The sequence below is a fragment of the Populus alba genome, chromosome 15 (assembly GCF_005239225.2).
Source record: "Populus alba chromosome 15, ASM523922v2, whole genome shotgun sequence".
NCBI lineage: Eukaryota > Viridiplantae > Streptophyta > Magnoliopsida > Malpighiales > Salicaceae > Populus > Populus alba.
In genome coordinates this window covers 8,765,811-8,778,333 of record NC_133298.1, presented here as the reverse complement: position 1 = coordinate 8,778,333, position 12,523 = coordinate 8,765,811, and the positions used below count along the sequence as shown (strand labels likewise).

General features: G+C 35.7%; 1 protein-coding gene across 2 annotated transcripts; it reads left to right on the top strand.

Annotated features, from left to right (window-relative positions):
- Positions 1-1,471: 1,471 nt before the first annotated feature.
- Positions 1,472-12,523, top strand: LOC118050969 (probable serine/threonine-protein kinase SIS8). 2 transcript variants are annotated; one of them, XM_035061459.2, is made up of 13 exons: positions 1,472-2,746; positions 3,970-4,407; positions 5,713-5,816; positions 6,243-7,585; positions 7,699-7,739; positions 8,132-8,200; positions 9,307-9,407; positions 10,133-10,211; positions 10,320-10,418; positions 10,542-10,610; positions 11,364-11,413; positions 11,497-11,673; positions 12,090-12,523. In XM_035061459.2, exons 1-13 carry the CDS (start codon positions 2,264-2,266, stop codon positions 12,247-12,249), a joined length of 3,213 nt encoding a protein of 1,070 aa, XP_034917350.1. In that variant the 5' UTR covers positions 1,472-2,263; the 3' UTR covers positions 12,250-12,523. The 2 variants fall into 2 exon arrangements, with proteins under 2 accessions (XP_034917350.1, XP_034917351.1); XM_035061460.2 differs by having other exon boundaries at positions 2,607-2,746; positions 3,951-4,407.

Below are 12,523 nucleotides of genomic sequence, written 5' to 3'. Positions count from 1 at the left end.
AAATAAAAAGAGGTCCAAATTTCAAAGATAACAAAATAAAAAAATTGATGGATTAAAAATATCATAGGGGTGAAATTGAAAAATATTTAAAATTTAATAGACTATTTATATATTTAAAAATGTCAGGGGGTGAAATTGAAAAATATTTGTGATATGATAAATTATTTATAGATTAAAAAATATAATGGGGTGAAATTGAAAAGCATTTTTAACTTTATAGCTTAATCTAAAAAAAAAATATAAAAAAAACCAAATGTCAAAAAAGAAAAAAATTAAAAGGGCTGTTTTGAATTTTTGCAAGGGTTGATGCAAAACTCGAGGAGAAGAGAGAAAAAAAAATAGTCATTACAACAAACTCTAGAAATCTTGGAAAAGGGTTGTACCACCATGGAGAGGGCATTAATATCTTCTAAACATCGCCTTTGAAGGTGGAGTTTGGTAATTGGACGACCCCTCACGTGCAAATAACAATGTTCATGAGTATCCTTGAAAATCACAATAAAAACAATGTAAAACAACAAAAATGACCCCTAGATGAGAGTTTAATTGGTTTTGCATTTACAAACATCAAAGTAATTATACTATTCAAAAAAATTAGAAATACAAAAATATCCTTGATTAATAGGAATTATACTATTTAATTACAAGGTTAAATAAGAAATTTTATTGTATATTAAAAATAAAATTATCAAATTACAATTCACAAAAACAACATCATGGTAAAAAGAATATCTTGTTCTTAATACATAGTTCAAAGTTTTAATGGCCAAGAAGCAATATAATAATTATATTATTACAATGAATAGTAATATTTGTCTTCATAATAACTTTCTTTTTGCCTATATTTTTTGTCTTTTTAACTTTTTATTTTATTTTATTTTTATCTTAAAAAAACTTAAATTCATTCAAAACTATTTCATTAATATATTTATTTTTATATTTTCAACTTTCTTTCTACAATTTTATCTATTTTTGTATTTTTAATTTTAAAACATTAACAAATAAAAATCTAAAATAGCTTATAATTAATGAGTGTTTGGAAGTGTATTAACCTTTTTTTTTAATTTATTTTAAAATATATTTTATTAGAAAAAAATATCAAATTAAAATTTTTTTAATATTTTTTTATAATTTAGATACGATGATATATAAAATTAAAAAATTATTTTAATATATTTTAAAACAAAAAATATTTTTAAAAAACACCGTTAGTTACTATCAATTCGGTGTAAAAAAACATGTCCGAATTCCAAAAGTTAATGGAAAAGGATGCCTGAGCACAAAACGACAAGCCAAACATTTGAAAAGAAAAAAAGTTGAAGAACTAGTACTAGTTTCAAAGTAAAATCTCTTCAACTTGCAAATTGAATATTATTCCATGCCTCACAAATTTCCAACTAATGCCCACCATAATACCCCTCCATAGGGAGGGAGGAGTTTCAGACTTCAATCCCATCTAGAGAGAGGGACCAGGAAAGAGACATCAGTTTTTGGACCTTCTGAAGAGAGAGAGACACACAGCTAGGAGCAGGGTTTTTTTTTTTTTTTTTTTAAGATTGAGAGAGAGAGAGAGAGAAGGGGAGTGAGCGAGTTGAGATTGTTTCTGTTTGCCACTAAATTAATCTTTTTTATGGGACCTTGAAATCCTTGTGCCTCAAAAACTCCTAGTGGGTCATTCTTTCTTGATTCTCGAGTCCTACTCTCCCACTTGTTGCTCTTTGGCTTTGCTGTCTCTCTGCTGCATCTCTAACCTTTTCTTGTTTCCAAACTTAACCCTCCTTAAGACCCTTTCTTCTCTCTTTTCTATGTACCATCTTCCCTATATCCAAAGAAAGATCCATTCTATACTGTCTTGGTATTGGTTTATTCTTGCTGGAGGCTGCAAAGATCAATTCTGTTTAGTGGGATAGTCTTTGTTTGTGTAATGCATGCAAGTAGGCAAGGGTGTTGCTGTTCCCTGGAAGGGAAGCTATTTTCATTCAATTGAAGCATCTGGGCATTCTTGATTTTTGAAAAGATGAACTAGGTATTGCTTGAAATGGTTATTCTGCTTACTGGAATTTGATGGGTTGATTTAGGGTCAGTTAATGTTGCGGGCTTTGAGGCAATATCCGTGTTTTGGATTGGTTTGAACATAATTTGTGTTTCTATTGGTTGTATTTTAGACTTTTTGTGATTGAGATTTCATGCTTGGTCCACGACAATGGAGGGGTTTATGGCCAGATTTTTATTTCTTTTGCACTGAACAAAGTAGTCAAAGAATATGAAGAACTTTCTCAAGAAGCTTCATATCATGCCTAATCAATTAGAGGATGCAGAGGGGTCAAATTCATCAAGAGGCCATAAGTCCACTAATGGATCATCCCCTGATAATAAGTCTTTGCATTCTAGGTCACAAGAGAATAAACCCTTTTCTGGCCTTTCAAATTGGTTAAGTTCAGTTGCTAATAGAAAAAGTCCAAGTCCACCATCATCTTCAAATGTGACCAGAGGAGAGAAGGTGGAGCAACCGGAGTCAATTAGTAGTAGTGGTTTTGATGTTGTTTCAGAAGCTGCAAGGCGTGATTCAGGGTCTACCACCTCCAGGGATCCTGATGTTGAGGAGGAGTATCAGATACAGCTGGCTTTGGAGTTGAGTGCAAGTGAGGATCCCGAGGCAGTTCAGATTGAGGCTGTTAAGCAAATAAGCTTGGGCTCTTGTGCACCCGAGAATACTCCTGCTGAAGTCATTGCTTATCGGTATTGGGTAAGTTTGTCTGTCTCTTCATTTCCCCTGTCTAATCTATTCAAAGTATCCTTTTTCATAGTCTAGATACAGTAGAAAGTTATGAGAAATGGTTTTTGCTTAACAGCTACTTGTTAAGTCAACTCCTCTGTGATACAATACAATGGTTTGAGGAAAATGTATATGAATGGAATTTGTTCATTAGATTGTTCTCCTGACAGTTTTTAGATTGCCAATAAATTTATAAAATTGCTTCCATGAATTAGATTGTCTCCGACATAATGATAATGGAACTGTGGAAACAAGAGAAGGAGAGAAAAATGGCTGATGAGGGTGCCATTATTAGAAATCCTATGTCACTCGTATTATTAGCTCCTGTAAATAAAGAAACACCTGAAACTATCAATCTATAGTATCATTATGGCACCGTAAATAATATTGTTGAAGGTTCACAATAATGCTCCTCTGTATTATTAGAAAATCTGAAAGATCATGTACATATGAAAGAAGAAAAGAAAAGGAGAAAGGAGTAGGGACCTTTTAACTTCCATCAAGTTAGTGGAGATTACAAAAATGCTGGTTGGAAGAGAAAAATTGGAGGAAATAGAAAGCTGCATCGTTCTCAATTTTAGTATTATAAGTGAAGTTGTGGTAGTAAAGAAAGGAGAGTTCTTGACAACTTTTTAGTTTCCTCTTCCACATCTATGGCTGGATGTTTATTAGTGTGTGAAGTTGGTTCCTTCAACTCTTGTGTTTTAATGAGATCAATGACTTGAAATCATGCTTACTTGATCTTATTGGAATGCTCATTGTCAAGGAGATAGTTGATGGTTTTGTTCTAGAAATTAAAAAGCACAGTCTTGAATATTGTAGTGATGGAGGGAATATATATAAATGTATGAATTAGTGCACGCTAATGGCCTATTGTCACCGGAAAATCAACCAGGAAGATGTCAGTGCTTTCCATTTGTTACTTTTTCTACATGTGGAAAACATAGCAGAGGTCAAATTTCTCTTTTGATTATGACTTCTGTTATCTTCTTTTTAAACCTGGTCTGCAGTCTCTGGCTTTGGCTTATATCTCATTTTTCTATGCACTGAAGATATTTGTAGACTAATAGGAAGTTAATATGATATACATTAGATTTATTCCTTCAGTTGACACTCTTTTCTCGGACTCAATTTATCACATGCTTATTCCTTTCTAACCAATCTCATATCGTAGATTTATGCATGCTTCACAGAATTACAATGCTCTTAGCTATGATGACAAGGTCTTGGATGGTTTTTATGACCTGTATGGAATCATGACCGAGTCCACAACAGACAGAATGCCACCTCTCGTTGATTTGCAAGGAACACGAGTCTCAGATGGTGTCACCTGGGAAGCAGTGCTGGTCAATAGGGCTGCTGATGCTAATTTGTTGAAACTTGAACAGAAGGCACTGGAGATGACTGTCAAGTCAAGGTCAGAATGTCAAATTTTCATAGGCAGTGCTTTGGTGGGAAGGCTTGCTGTTTTAGTTTCTGAGTATATGGGTGGATCAGTTGGGGATCCCAGCAATTTGTCAAGAGCATGGCGCAGTCTTAGCTATAGTTTGAAAGCAACCCTTGGTAGCATGGTTTTGCCACTTGGTTCTCTTACAATCGGCTTGCCTCGTCATCGTGCATTAATGTTCAAGGTACTTCAGTTTTCATTTTTTTTTATCTTAGTGCTTGATACACTTAGTCTAGGGCGCTACTACAACTTTTAGGTAAATGGTTTACTTCTGCTGACATATTTGAAAATTGTTTTGGACAATTTGACGAAGTTTATGCTTGAGCATGTTACCTGCTCACATTGAGCACACTTTCTTACTATGCAACATTCTTCAAGCATACAACAATGGGTCTCTGCTGTGGGAGAAATTTTTTCAAAAGTCATGATGGAGTTGTTGAAATCATTCTTGAACATGCTTTATAGATCTATAGATAAGACAGGTTCAAAACCATCCTCCTCAAATGAACTGAACAGATCCTTGATTTTTTGAACTCCAAATATCAGAAATGCTCCTCATTTACTCAGTTTTGCCTCTGCATATCCTGTCTATCCAATAATAAACTTTGATAAACAATCTCTATCAGGTTCTTTAGGAAGTGGCCTACCAAGCACCATTATTTCTTAAACTTAGTCTCTAACCTCTTCAAAGACTGGTATTATTATTGGTGTATTTACTAACACATGGATATTCATGCTAAAAGGAAATACTTACCCGGAGATAAGGTGGTTTCACCTTCTCTTAGAGCAGCTGATGACCACAGATTCGGATTTGTGATCTCCAGTGATTGTCCTTGGCACCAGCGAGCCATTCAATTATATTCTCACCTTTAATGAAGCAACAGAAATTCAAATTTGTTGATAGAAATCTTGGTGTGAACCTTCTGAAACTTAGCATATGGAAATTGGTGTCTTGCGTTGCGGAAGCAAAGCTGTATCCTGTGAAAGGCATTGACACTACTGAAACCTTCTGAGGTTTTGTATGGTTTGCCTTTCTGAAGCTGCAATCACATCTTTTTCCTTAGGAAGCATATACAGCGTGTAATACAGCAGGTTCATATTCTATGCCAGAGAGCAGAGAAAATTTATGCTGATCAAGATTCTTTTCCTTAGGAAGCATATATACAGAGTGTAATACAGTGGTTCATATTCTATGCCAGAGCAGAGAAAATTTACACTGATCAAGATTCCCTTTCATGTTTTGTTATATGCTGAAAAGCATGCTTATGAATATTTATTTCATATATCCTCTGCATGTCAGTGTTTGAAAATTCATAGACATATTACTGATATAGTCTTCTGACCAGTTGCTGTTCTTCGTATTTATGAGCTTTAAGTTTGCCATATTTCGTGAAAATTCTTTTTATGAGATTGATGGTACTGTTTGGGAAGTCTTGGTTTCTTACTAATTGCCTCTCTTCTCTACCTTTCGGTTTCAATGATTATGTAGGTTTTGGCTGATAGTGTTGGCATACCATGCCGGTTGGTAAAAGGGCATCTGTACACTGGTTCTGATGATGTGGCTATGAACTTTGTAAAGCTCGATGATGGAAGGTAATTACAGTTACAGTAGTTTATTTATTCCTTCCAGTGGTGAAGTTTCTTAATGAAATTCTGCTGGATTGTTTAGGGTTTAGCTCATTCTTTTCTGTGCAGTAGAACAGAACATGATTTGGTATGCAAATATGAGGTGCTTTACTCTCTGATGCTTCTAGTCAATGGATTCTTAAATGCAGATGAAGCTATTAGATTTTAGCTCTGCAAACTAGCTTATATGAGATTCTTGTACAAGAAAACTTCACATGATTTTGCATTGGTTTTCTTATGACGTTTTTGCATTTCTGTAGCTGTTACCATTGATTGTAAATTCTATGGATTGCAAAATGGTAAATTGCCTCTAAAATTTGTAATATTTCGTTGGAAACAATTGAAATGCTTAATATAAGTGTTTATTAAGGTGATAGATGTTGTGAATTTCAGGGAATACATTGTTGATCTAACAGCAGATCCTGGCACCCTTATTCCTTCTGATGCAGCTGGATCACATATAGAATACGATGAGACATTCTTTTCTTCCAGTCCTTTATCTAGAGACATTGACTCTTCTCATATAGCTTCTTCTAGTAGTGGACACGCAAGTTCATTTGAAGAACATTCAGAACTTGGGACATTGGAAAAGCAATCCAGATTGAGAAATATTGCCGCTGTAGGGAACCAATCTGATGGAAGAAGTGAATCTCATGAGGGGGCAAGTTTAACTAGGCCAAGTAAAAGTGGAGAAGAATCTACGATGTCTTCTGATGATTTTGGAAAAACTTCCAATGCTGAGAAGGTGCCAGTGCGGGAGCTTCCTGGCAGACCTATTTACCCTTATGCACATGCTCGCTCTCCTTCTTGGACTGAAGGTGTTAGTTCTCCTGCTGCCCGTAGAATGAAAGTAAAAGATGTTTCACAATATATGATTGATGCTGCAAAAGAGAATCCACATTTAGCCCAGAAACTTCACGATGTGTTGCTTGAAAGTGGTGTTGTTGCCCCCCCTAACCTGTTTACTGAAATCTATGCTGAACAGTTGGATTTTTCTACTGCTGAGACCAAGTCCCCAACAGAAGATAAGGTTGATCACAAACAGAGGACTGAAATCCGAAGTGTGAAGGATCAAGATGATCTTGTTCCTGCTCGATTTTTGCCTCCTCTGCCTCCTCATAGGCTGCCATATAAAGCCAGTTCTCCTGGTAATCCACCTGATCAATCTAAACCTGTGGAGGGTTCAGGGGTCAACCATCCTTTTGATACAAGGGAGATTACTGGACTCCCCATACCATTGCAGTCTGAAGTTACTCCTATGAAATATGTAAAAAAAGTTCCTGTAGCTGCTGCAGCTGCTGCCGCTGCAGCTGTTGTTGCATCTTCTATGGTTGTTGCTGCAGCAAAGTCAGGTACTGACTCAAACCTTGAACTACCAGTTGCAGCTGCTGCCACTGCCACAGCTGCAGCAGTGGTGGCAACCACAGCAGCTGTCAACAAGCAATATGAGCAGGGTGCACGGAGTGATGGAGATGCAGATAATGCTGGTTATGAGCCACGAGGTAGTGGGGACAAGGGTAGTGGAGGACGCAGCAGTGAAGGCCATGGCAGTGGAAGTGGTGGCCATGGCAGTGGTGGCCAAGAATGTGATGCTTTAGGTGCCAATTCAGAAGGTGAGAGAATATCTGACAGATCAGTTGGAAATGATAGCTCAAAGTCCGATGCTGCAATGGATGATGTTGCAGAGTGTGAGATTCCATGGGATGAAATTTCCTTGGGTGAACGTATTGGACTTGGTACTGCCACTTGCTCTTGCTGTTATTTTTATGGCTTCATATCTACTGTCAATCTCGATACCTGTACTCCCATTTAGGTTTCCTCTGATTGCTTTGCATGTTTTGTGTTGCAGGATCATATGGAGAGGTATATCGTGGAGACTGGCATGGAACAGTGAGTTTTTTCCTGTGGACCCCTAAAGCTAAGCCTGTTTGCTATCTCTATGTTGCATGCATGTGCCAGAAAGACAATAAATGGCTTCTTGTCACTGATTGTTTTTTGGAATGGTATACAAAATGAATAATGCCAGAATGAGTTAGTTGAATTTGAAGATTCTTACAAGATTCTGATCAATTTTGGGGAAGGGAATCCAAGGAAGCAAGTTTTTCCAAAGGAAAAAGTTGCAGTGAAGTTTGACAGCTGGGATTTTGTGATTGTGCCTATCAGCTTCTGATAGATAAATATAGTTCTACTAAACAGAATATCAGCTGACGATAATAAATACTCCATCCCAATGCTTGCTTATGAAAATATATTGACTTTGTTTTGACTCTTGTATTTTGTAGGAAGTTGCTGTGAAGAGGTTCCTAGACCAAGATATTACGGGTGAATCTCTTGCAGAATTCAGAAGTGAGGTATAAGCCCATTCTATTCTTGCTGTTGTGTTAGTAATTCACTCATTTCATATCATTGAAAGCAAAGCATAGTTGAATATTTTTATAATGCTTGCAGTTGAAGATGTCTTAACCTTGTGGTAATTTTTATATTATTAGAAAATATCTAGGTGAGCACGCACATTAAGTCTCATTATTGCATGATATAATGCAGCATCCCTGGTATCTCATACTATATATGATTTAGGTCAGCAGTCCTTTCAATTGATCATACTGTTATTTTCATATTCTCTAGCTGATCTGAAGAAACAAAGACAGGCTGACAAAATAACTATGCTAGTATTGAGCACATCTTCCAGAAATTTAATGGTAATTGGGACACTTTGTTAAGTTGATGCTATAGGTATAAGCACATATTCACAGAAATTTGTACTTTATGGGATAATCTCCTAGATGCTGAATTGACTTTGCAAATCATGATATGTATATAGTACTCTCTTAAAATTTGTAGATTTTTCTTTTGGCTCTCCAATACTTGGCAACAAATGGTTTGTTCGAATTATTAACCTTCTAGTCTGAGATCTTTGGTGCACCTTTACCTGCTTACAGCTAAACCTGTGAAAAATCTCAATGAAGGATTTCAGTGCTCTGTTTGGTGTGCTATCATATTCTGTAAACTGTAGTCATTGCATAAAATATATCTCGGTTTAAGTAGATGACATGATTACTGGGCATTGGTCTTTCATATATGTGCGCAGAGGAGATTGCACAAATTATGATATGCATTGTTTCTCTAGCCAAATTGCTGATCATTAAAAATTTGACGCTAATGTTGGCTGCTTCAAATTTCATTTTTGCAATTATAAAAAAATGTATTTGCAAATTAAGAACATGTTTGACATTTTAAATTTTAGGGTGAAATACTTTTGTTTTGCATGATTCAAGTGTACCTTGCTGCTTAGAATTCTCAGTGAACTGCATTTAAATTTTAAGGTGTAGCTGTGTCATATTTTGCAAATGACCATTCTGTCTATACATGTTAGCAAAACCTTTTCTTATAGGATTTCCTTAAAAAATGCATTGCCAAAGTTGAATTTAGCAAATCTGTTTGTGGTTTGAATTGCTAGGTTCGAATCATGAAGAGAGTCAGACATCCCAATGTGGTTCTCTTCATGGGAGCAGTAACTCGTGCCCCAAATCTTTCAATTGTCACGGAGTTTCTTCCTAGGTATGTTGGTTCTCGATAACTTCCATGTTCATAATTTTATCTCAAATAATGTCATCTGCAAGGAAATATTTGAATATTTACTGAATGGACCATTACTTGATCCAATGATAACATTCTTTGACTTGAAATCATAAGGTATGGGTTTGAGTATTGAGAACAAACATTTTCATGCAAGCATGATAAATGTTAGGACTGTCCAAATTCTCCCACCCAAGAGCCCATGTATGCTGTATAAGCCTTTTGAAAAGACCAATATGATTTATTCGGGTTCGTGATGCAGGAAACAAATAGCACTTCTAAGGTTTAAAATGCAATTTGTATGATGCTCAAGTACTTATTTAGTTCATTGTTCCTTAAGAAAACGTTCAAGTTCTGATGAAAAATGAGATTGTAGCAAGTTGAAAAGCAGATGCTTACACTGAATGCTTTTAAAACCACTGAAATGGCTTCATTAGAAGAATTTTTATAGGATCAGATCGTTTAAAGCCCATGTGCTGTATCTTGTCAACAGGCTTGTTTATTTGTCACTGGAACATTCGTGTTTCCAGTGTTTTTTTTCCTAGCCAAACTCACTGTAGTCTTTTTCCTGGAAGCTGTATTCTAGTTTATTGACAAGATTTCAACAAGAGTTGCAGTTTCCTTGCCTTTGAGTTAAGAGCTGTAGTTTTTCTATACCAAATATTCATGTTAGTTGGGGTGTATTGAAGCATGCTAATATTTTGCAGAGGTAGCTTGTATAGATTACTTCACCGGCCTAACAATCAATTGGATGAGCGGAGGCGTTTGAGGATGGCCTTCGATGCTGTATGATTTTTTAAATTTTGACCTATATTCAAATATCAAATAGTATAAATTTTATTTATCCTGCTGAGTTCATTGGAGGTTCTCTTTTGCATAATTGAAAATTTTCAGGCTCGGGGAATGAATTATTTGCACAACTGCACCCCAATGATAGTACACCGAGATTTGAAGTCCCCCAATCTTCTGGTTGATAAAAATTGGGTAGTTAAGGTGTCTATCTTTTCACCAACTTCTTTGAAAAAACATTTGAAATATATTCCATGCGTTTTTTATTTCCCAAGTTTTACCCAGCATGACTTTGAAAGTCCTTTTCCTTTTCATTTACTTATTTAGGTATGTGATTTTGGATTATCGAGGATGAAGCACAGCACATTTCTCTCTTCAAGATCAACTGCAGGAACGGTAAGCTGTGCCAGATAAGCTGTACCTTTTTATGTTTTAGCTATGTATTATGTATTTATGTATGTGTAGATACAAGCAAGTAATAGCATTTTGCCCATGCATCATATGGATTTATATTTTAAAAATAACATTATAATGATTATATGAGATTGTTCACTATCAGTAATTTTTATTATATTGAAGGATTTGTACCAATATATTAAAATGTGTTAGGGATAATTATCTTCAAATCTAATAACCACTAATATTCTTTATTAGTTGAATAAGATCTGGACTAGTAGTTTTTTGGTTTTAGTGCACGTTGAATGTGATGAAAGAGGAAGAGATGAATAAAGAGAAACAAATTCGAAGCATTGGTGAGAAAGGGACAAGGAAAAGAACCTTCCGATAATTTGAGATTGAAATGGAGTTGGATACTCTTCATTAGCTATTCCAAGCTTAATTTATGAAAGAAAAACATATTAATAGACCAAATTCTGAAATAAGTTGGTGAAAAATTTTGAATGCATTGTGAAATTTATGGGTCATAATGTTAGGCATATTCTAAATGAACCATGTAGCACTTGGTACCTTTGAGTAGAACATCGTGTGTTACACATTGAATCCAAAAGGCGCTTCTGCTATGCCATTTACATCTATTAATATTTTTTATTGCAATCTGGTTCCTCATTTCCTTGAATAATCACCTGTTGGTATTCTGCTATTAAAACTGTCACTCATAAAAAATCAAATTCCTCTTACATGACTTTTCAGGCTGAGTGGATGGCCCCAGAAGTGCTAAGAAATGAACCTTCAGACGAAAAGTATGCAAATATTTCTAAACTTTGTTTTAATGTTTATGAACTTTTCATTATATGCTTATATTAAAGTAAGAATGAATATGCAGGTGTGATGTTTATAGCTTCGGGGTTATATTATGGGAGCTCTCTACATTGCAACAACCATGGGGTGGAATGAACCCAATGCAAGTTGTTGGTGCGGTTGGATTTCAACATCGCCGCCTCGACATTCCAAATGATATGGATCCTGCAATTGCAGATATTATTAGGAACTGCTGGAAGACGTGAGTATTTATTTATTTGGGTCCTTTTATACCCACTGCTCTGCATGCACCTGATTTCTTCTTATTTTTCAGTTTGATACCACTGTCTGCAAACATGCTTTGGTTTATATTTTTGGTTGAGTTAAACTAGAGTATAAAGAGTTTCTACTTATGGAAGCTATACTTATACCAATGAAAACTGGTAGTTCCACTGAACATGCTGTAACGAACTTCAAGGCCCCTTTTCTCTCATTTTCATATTTGAACATTAAAACATCATCTTGAGAAAATATCAGTTATTGGGTCTGGATGCTTTTGTGTCAAAAGCAGCAGCTTCTGCTAAAGACATGGCATATAGTTTTACTTGGATATGTTCTTTATTTATTTATTTACTTAATCGATGTAAAATTGACATTTGACATTTCTTAAAACCGCAGAGATCCAAAATTAAGGCCAACATTCACAGAAATCATGGCTGCGCTGAAGCCATTGCAGAAGCCTGTAACTGGTCCGCAAGTGCCCAGACCAAATGCATCATTGAGAAGTGGGCGTGAGAAGGTTCAGCTGTCGCAAGAAGCTGAAGACCGGGCAGGCTAGCAGAGCAAGTTAGGGACCAAACTGAACATTAACTCATTGGATTGCCAAAAATGGAGGCAAGTTCGTGGGACAAGAATGATAGAGACTGGTCGAAGACCAGACATATACTTTGATTTGAGATGACTGTGATTCTTTTTCTTTGTTTTTACCTTTCTTGTTTTGTTATATTCTTGTTCAGCCATTCTCAAGGTTGTATATTTGTTTGTAAAAATTAATTTGAAAATTGTTGTAATCAACGTTTTGTTCTTCAATAGTTTCTTTTCATTTCCCAGCC

Bases quoted from the DNA above. Each gene is read 5' to 3' on its own strand.
- LOC118050969 (XM_035061459.2), top strand. From the start codon at position 2,264: ATGAAGAACTTTCTCAAGAAGCTTCATATCATGCCTAATCAATTAGAG. The intron at 7,740-8,131 runs GTGAGTTTTTTC...TGTATTTTGTAG, and splicing joins GTGGAGACTGGCATGGAACA to GAAGTTGCTGTGAAGAGGTT. The intron at 10,419-10,541 runs GTGTCTATCTTT...TTACTTATTTAG, and splicing joins ATAAAAATTGGGTAGTTAAG to GTATGTGATTTTGGATTATC.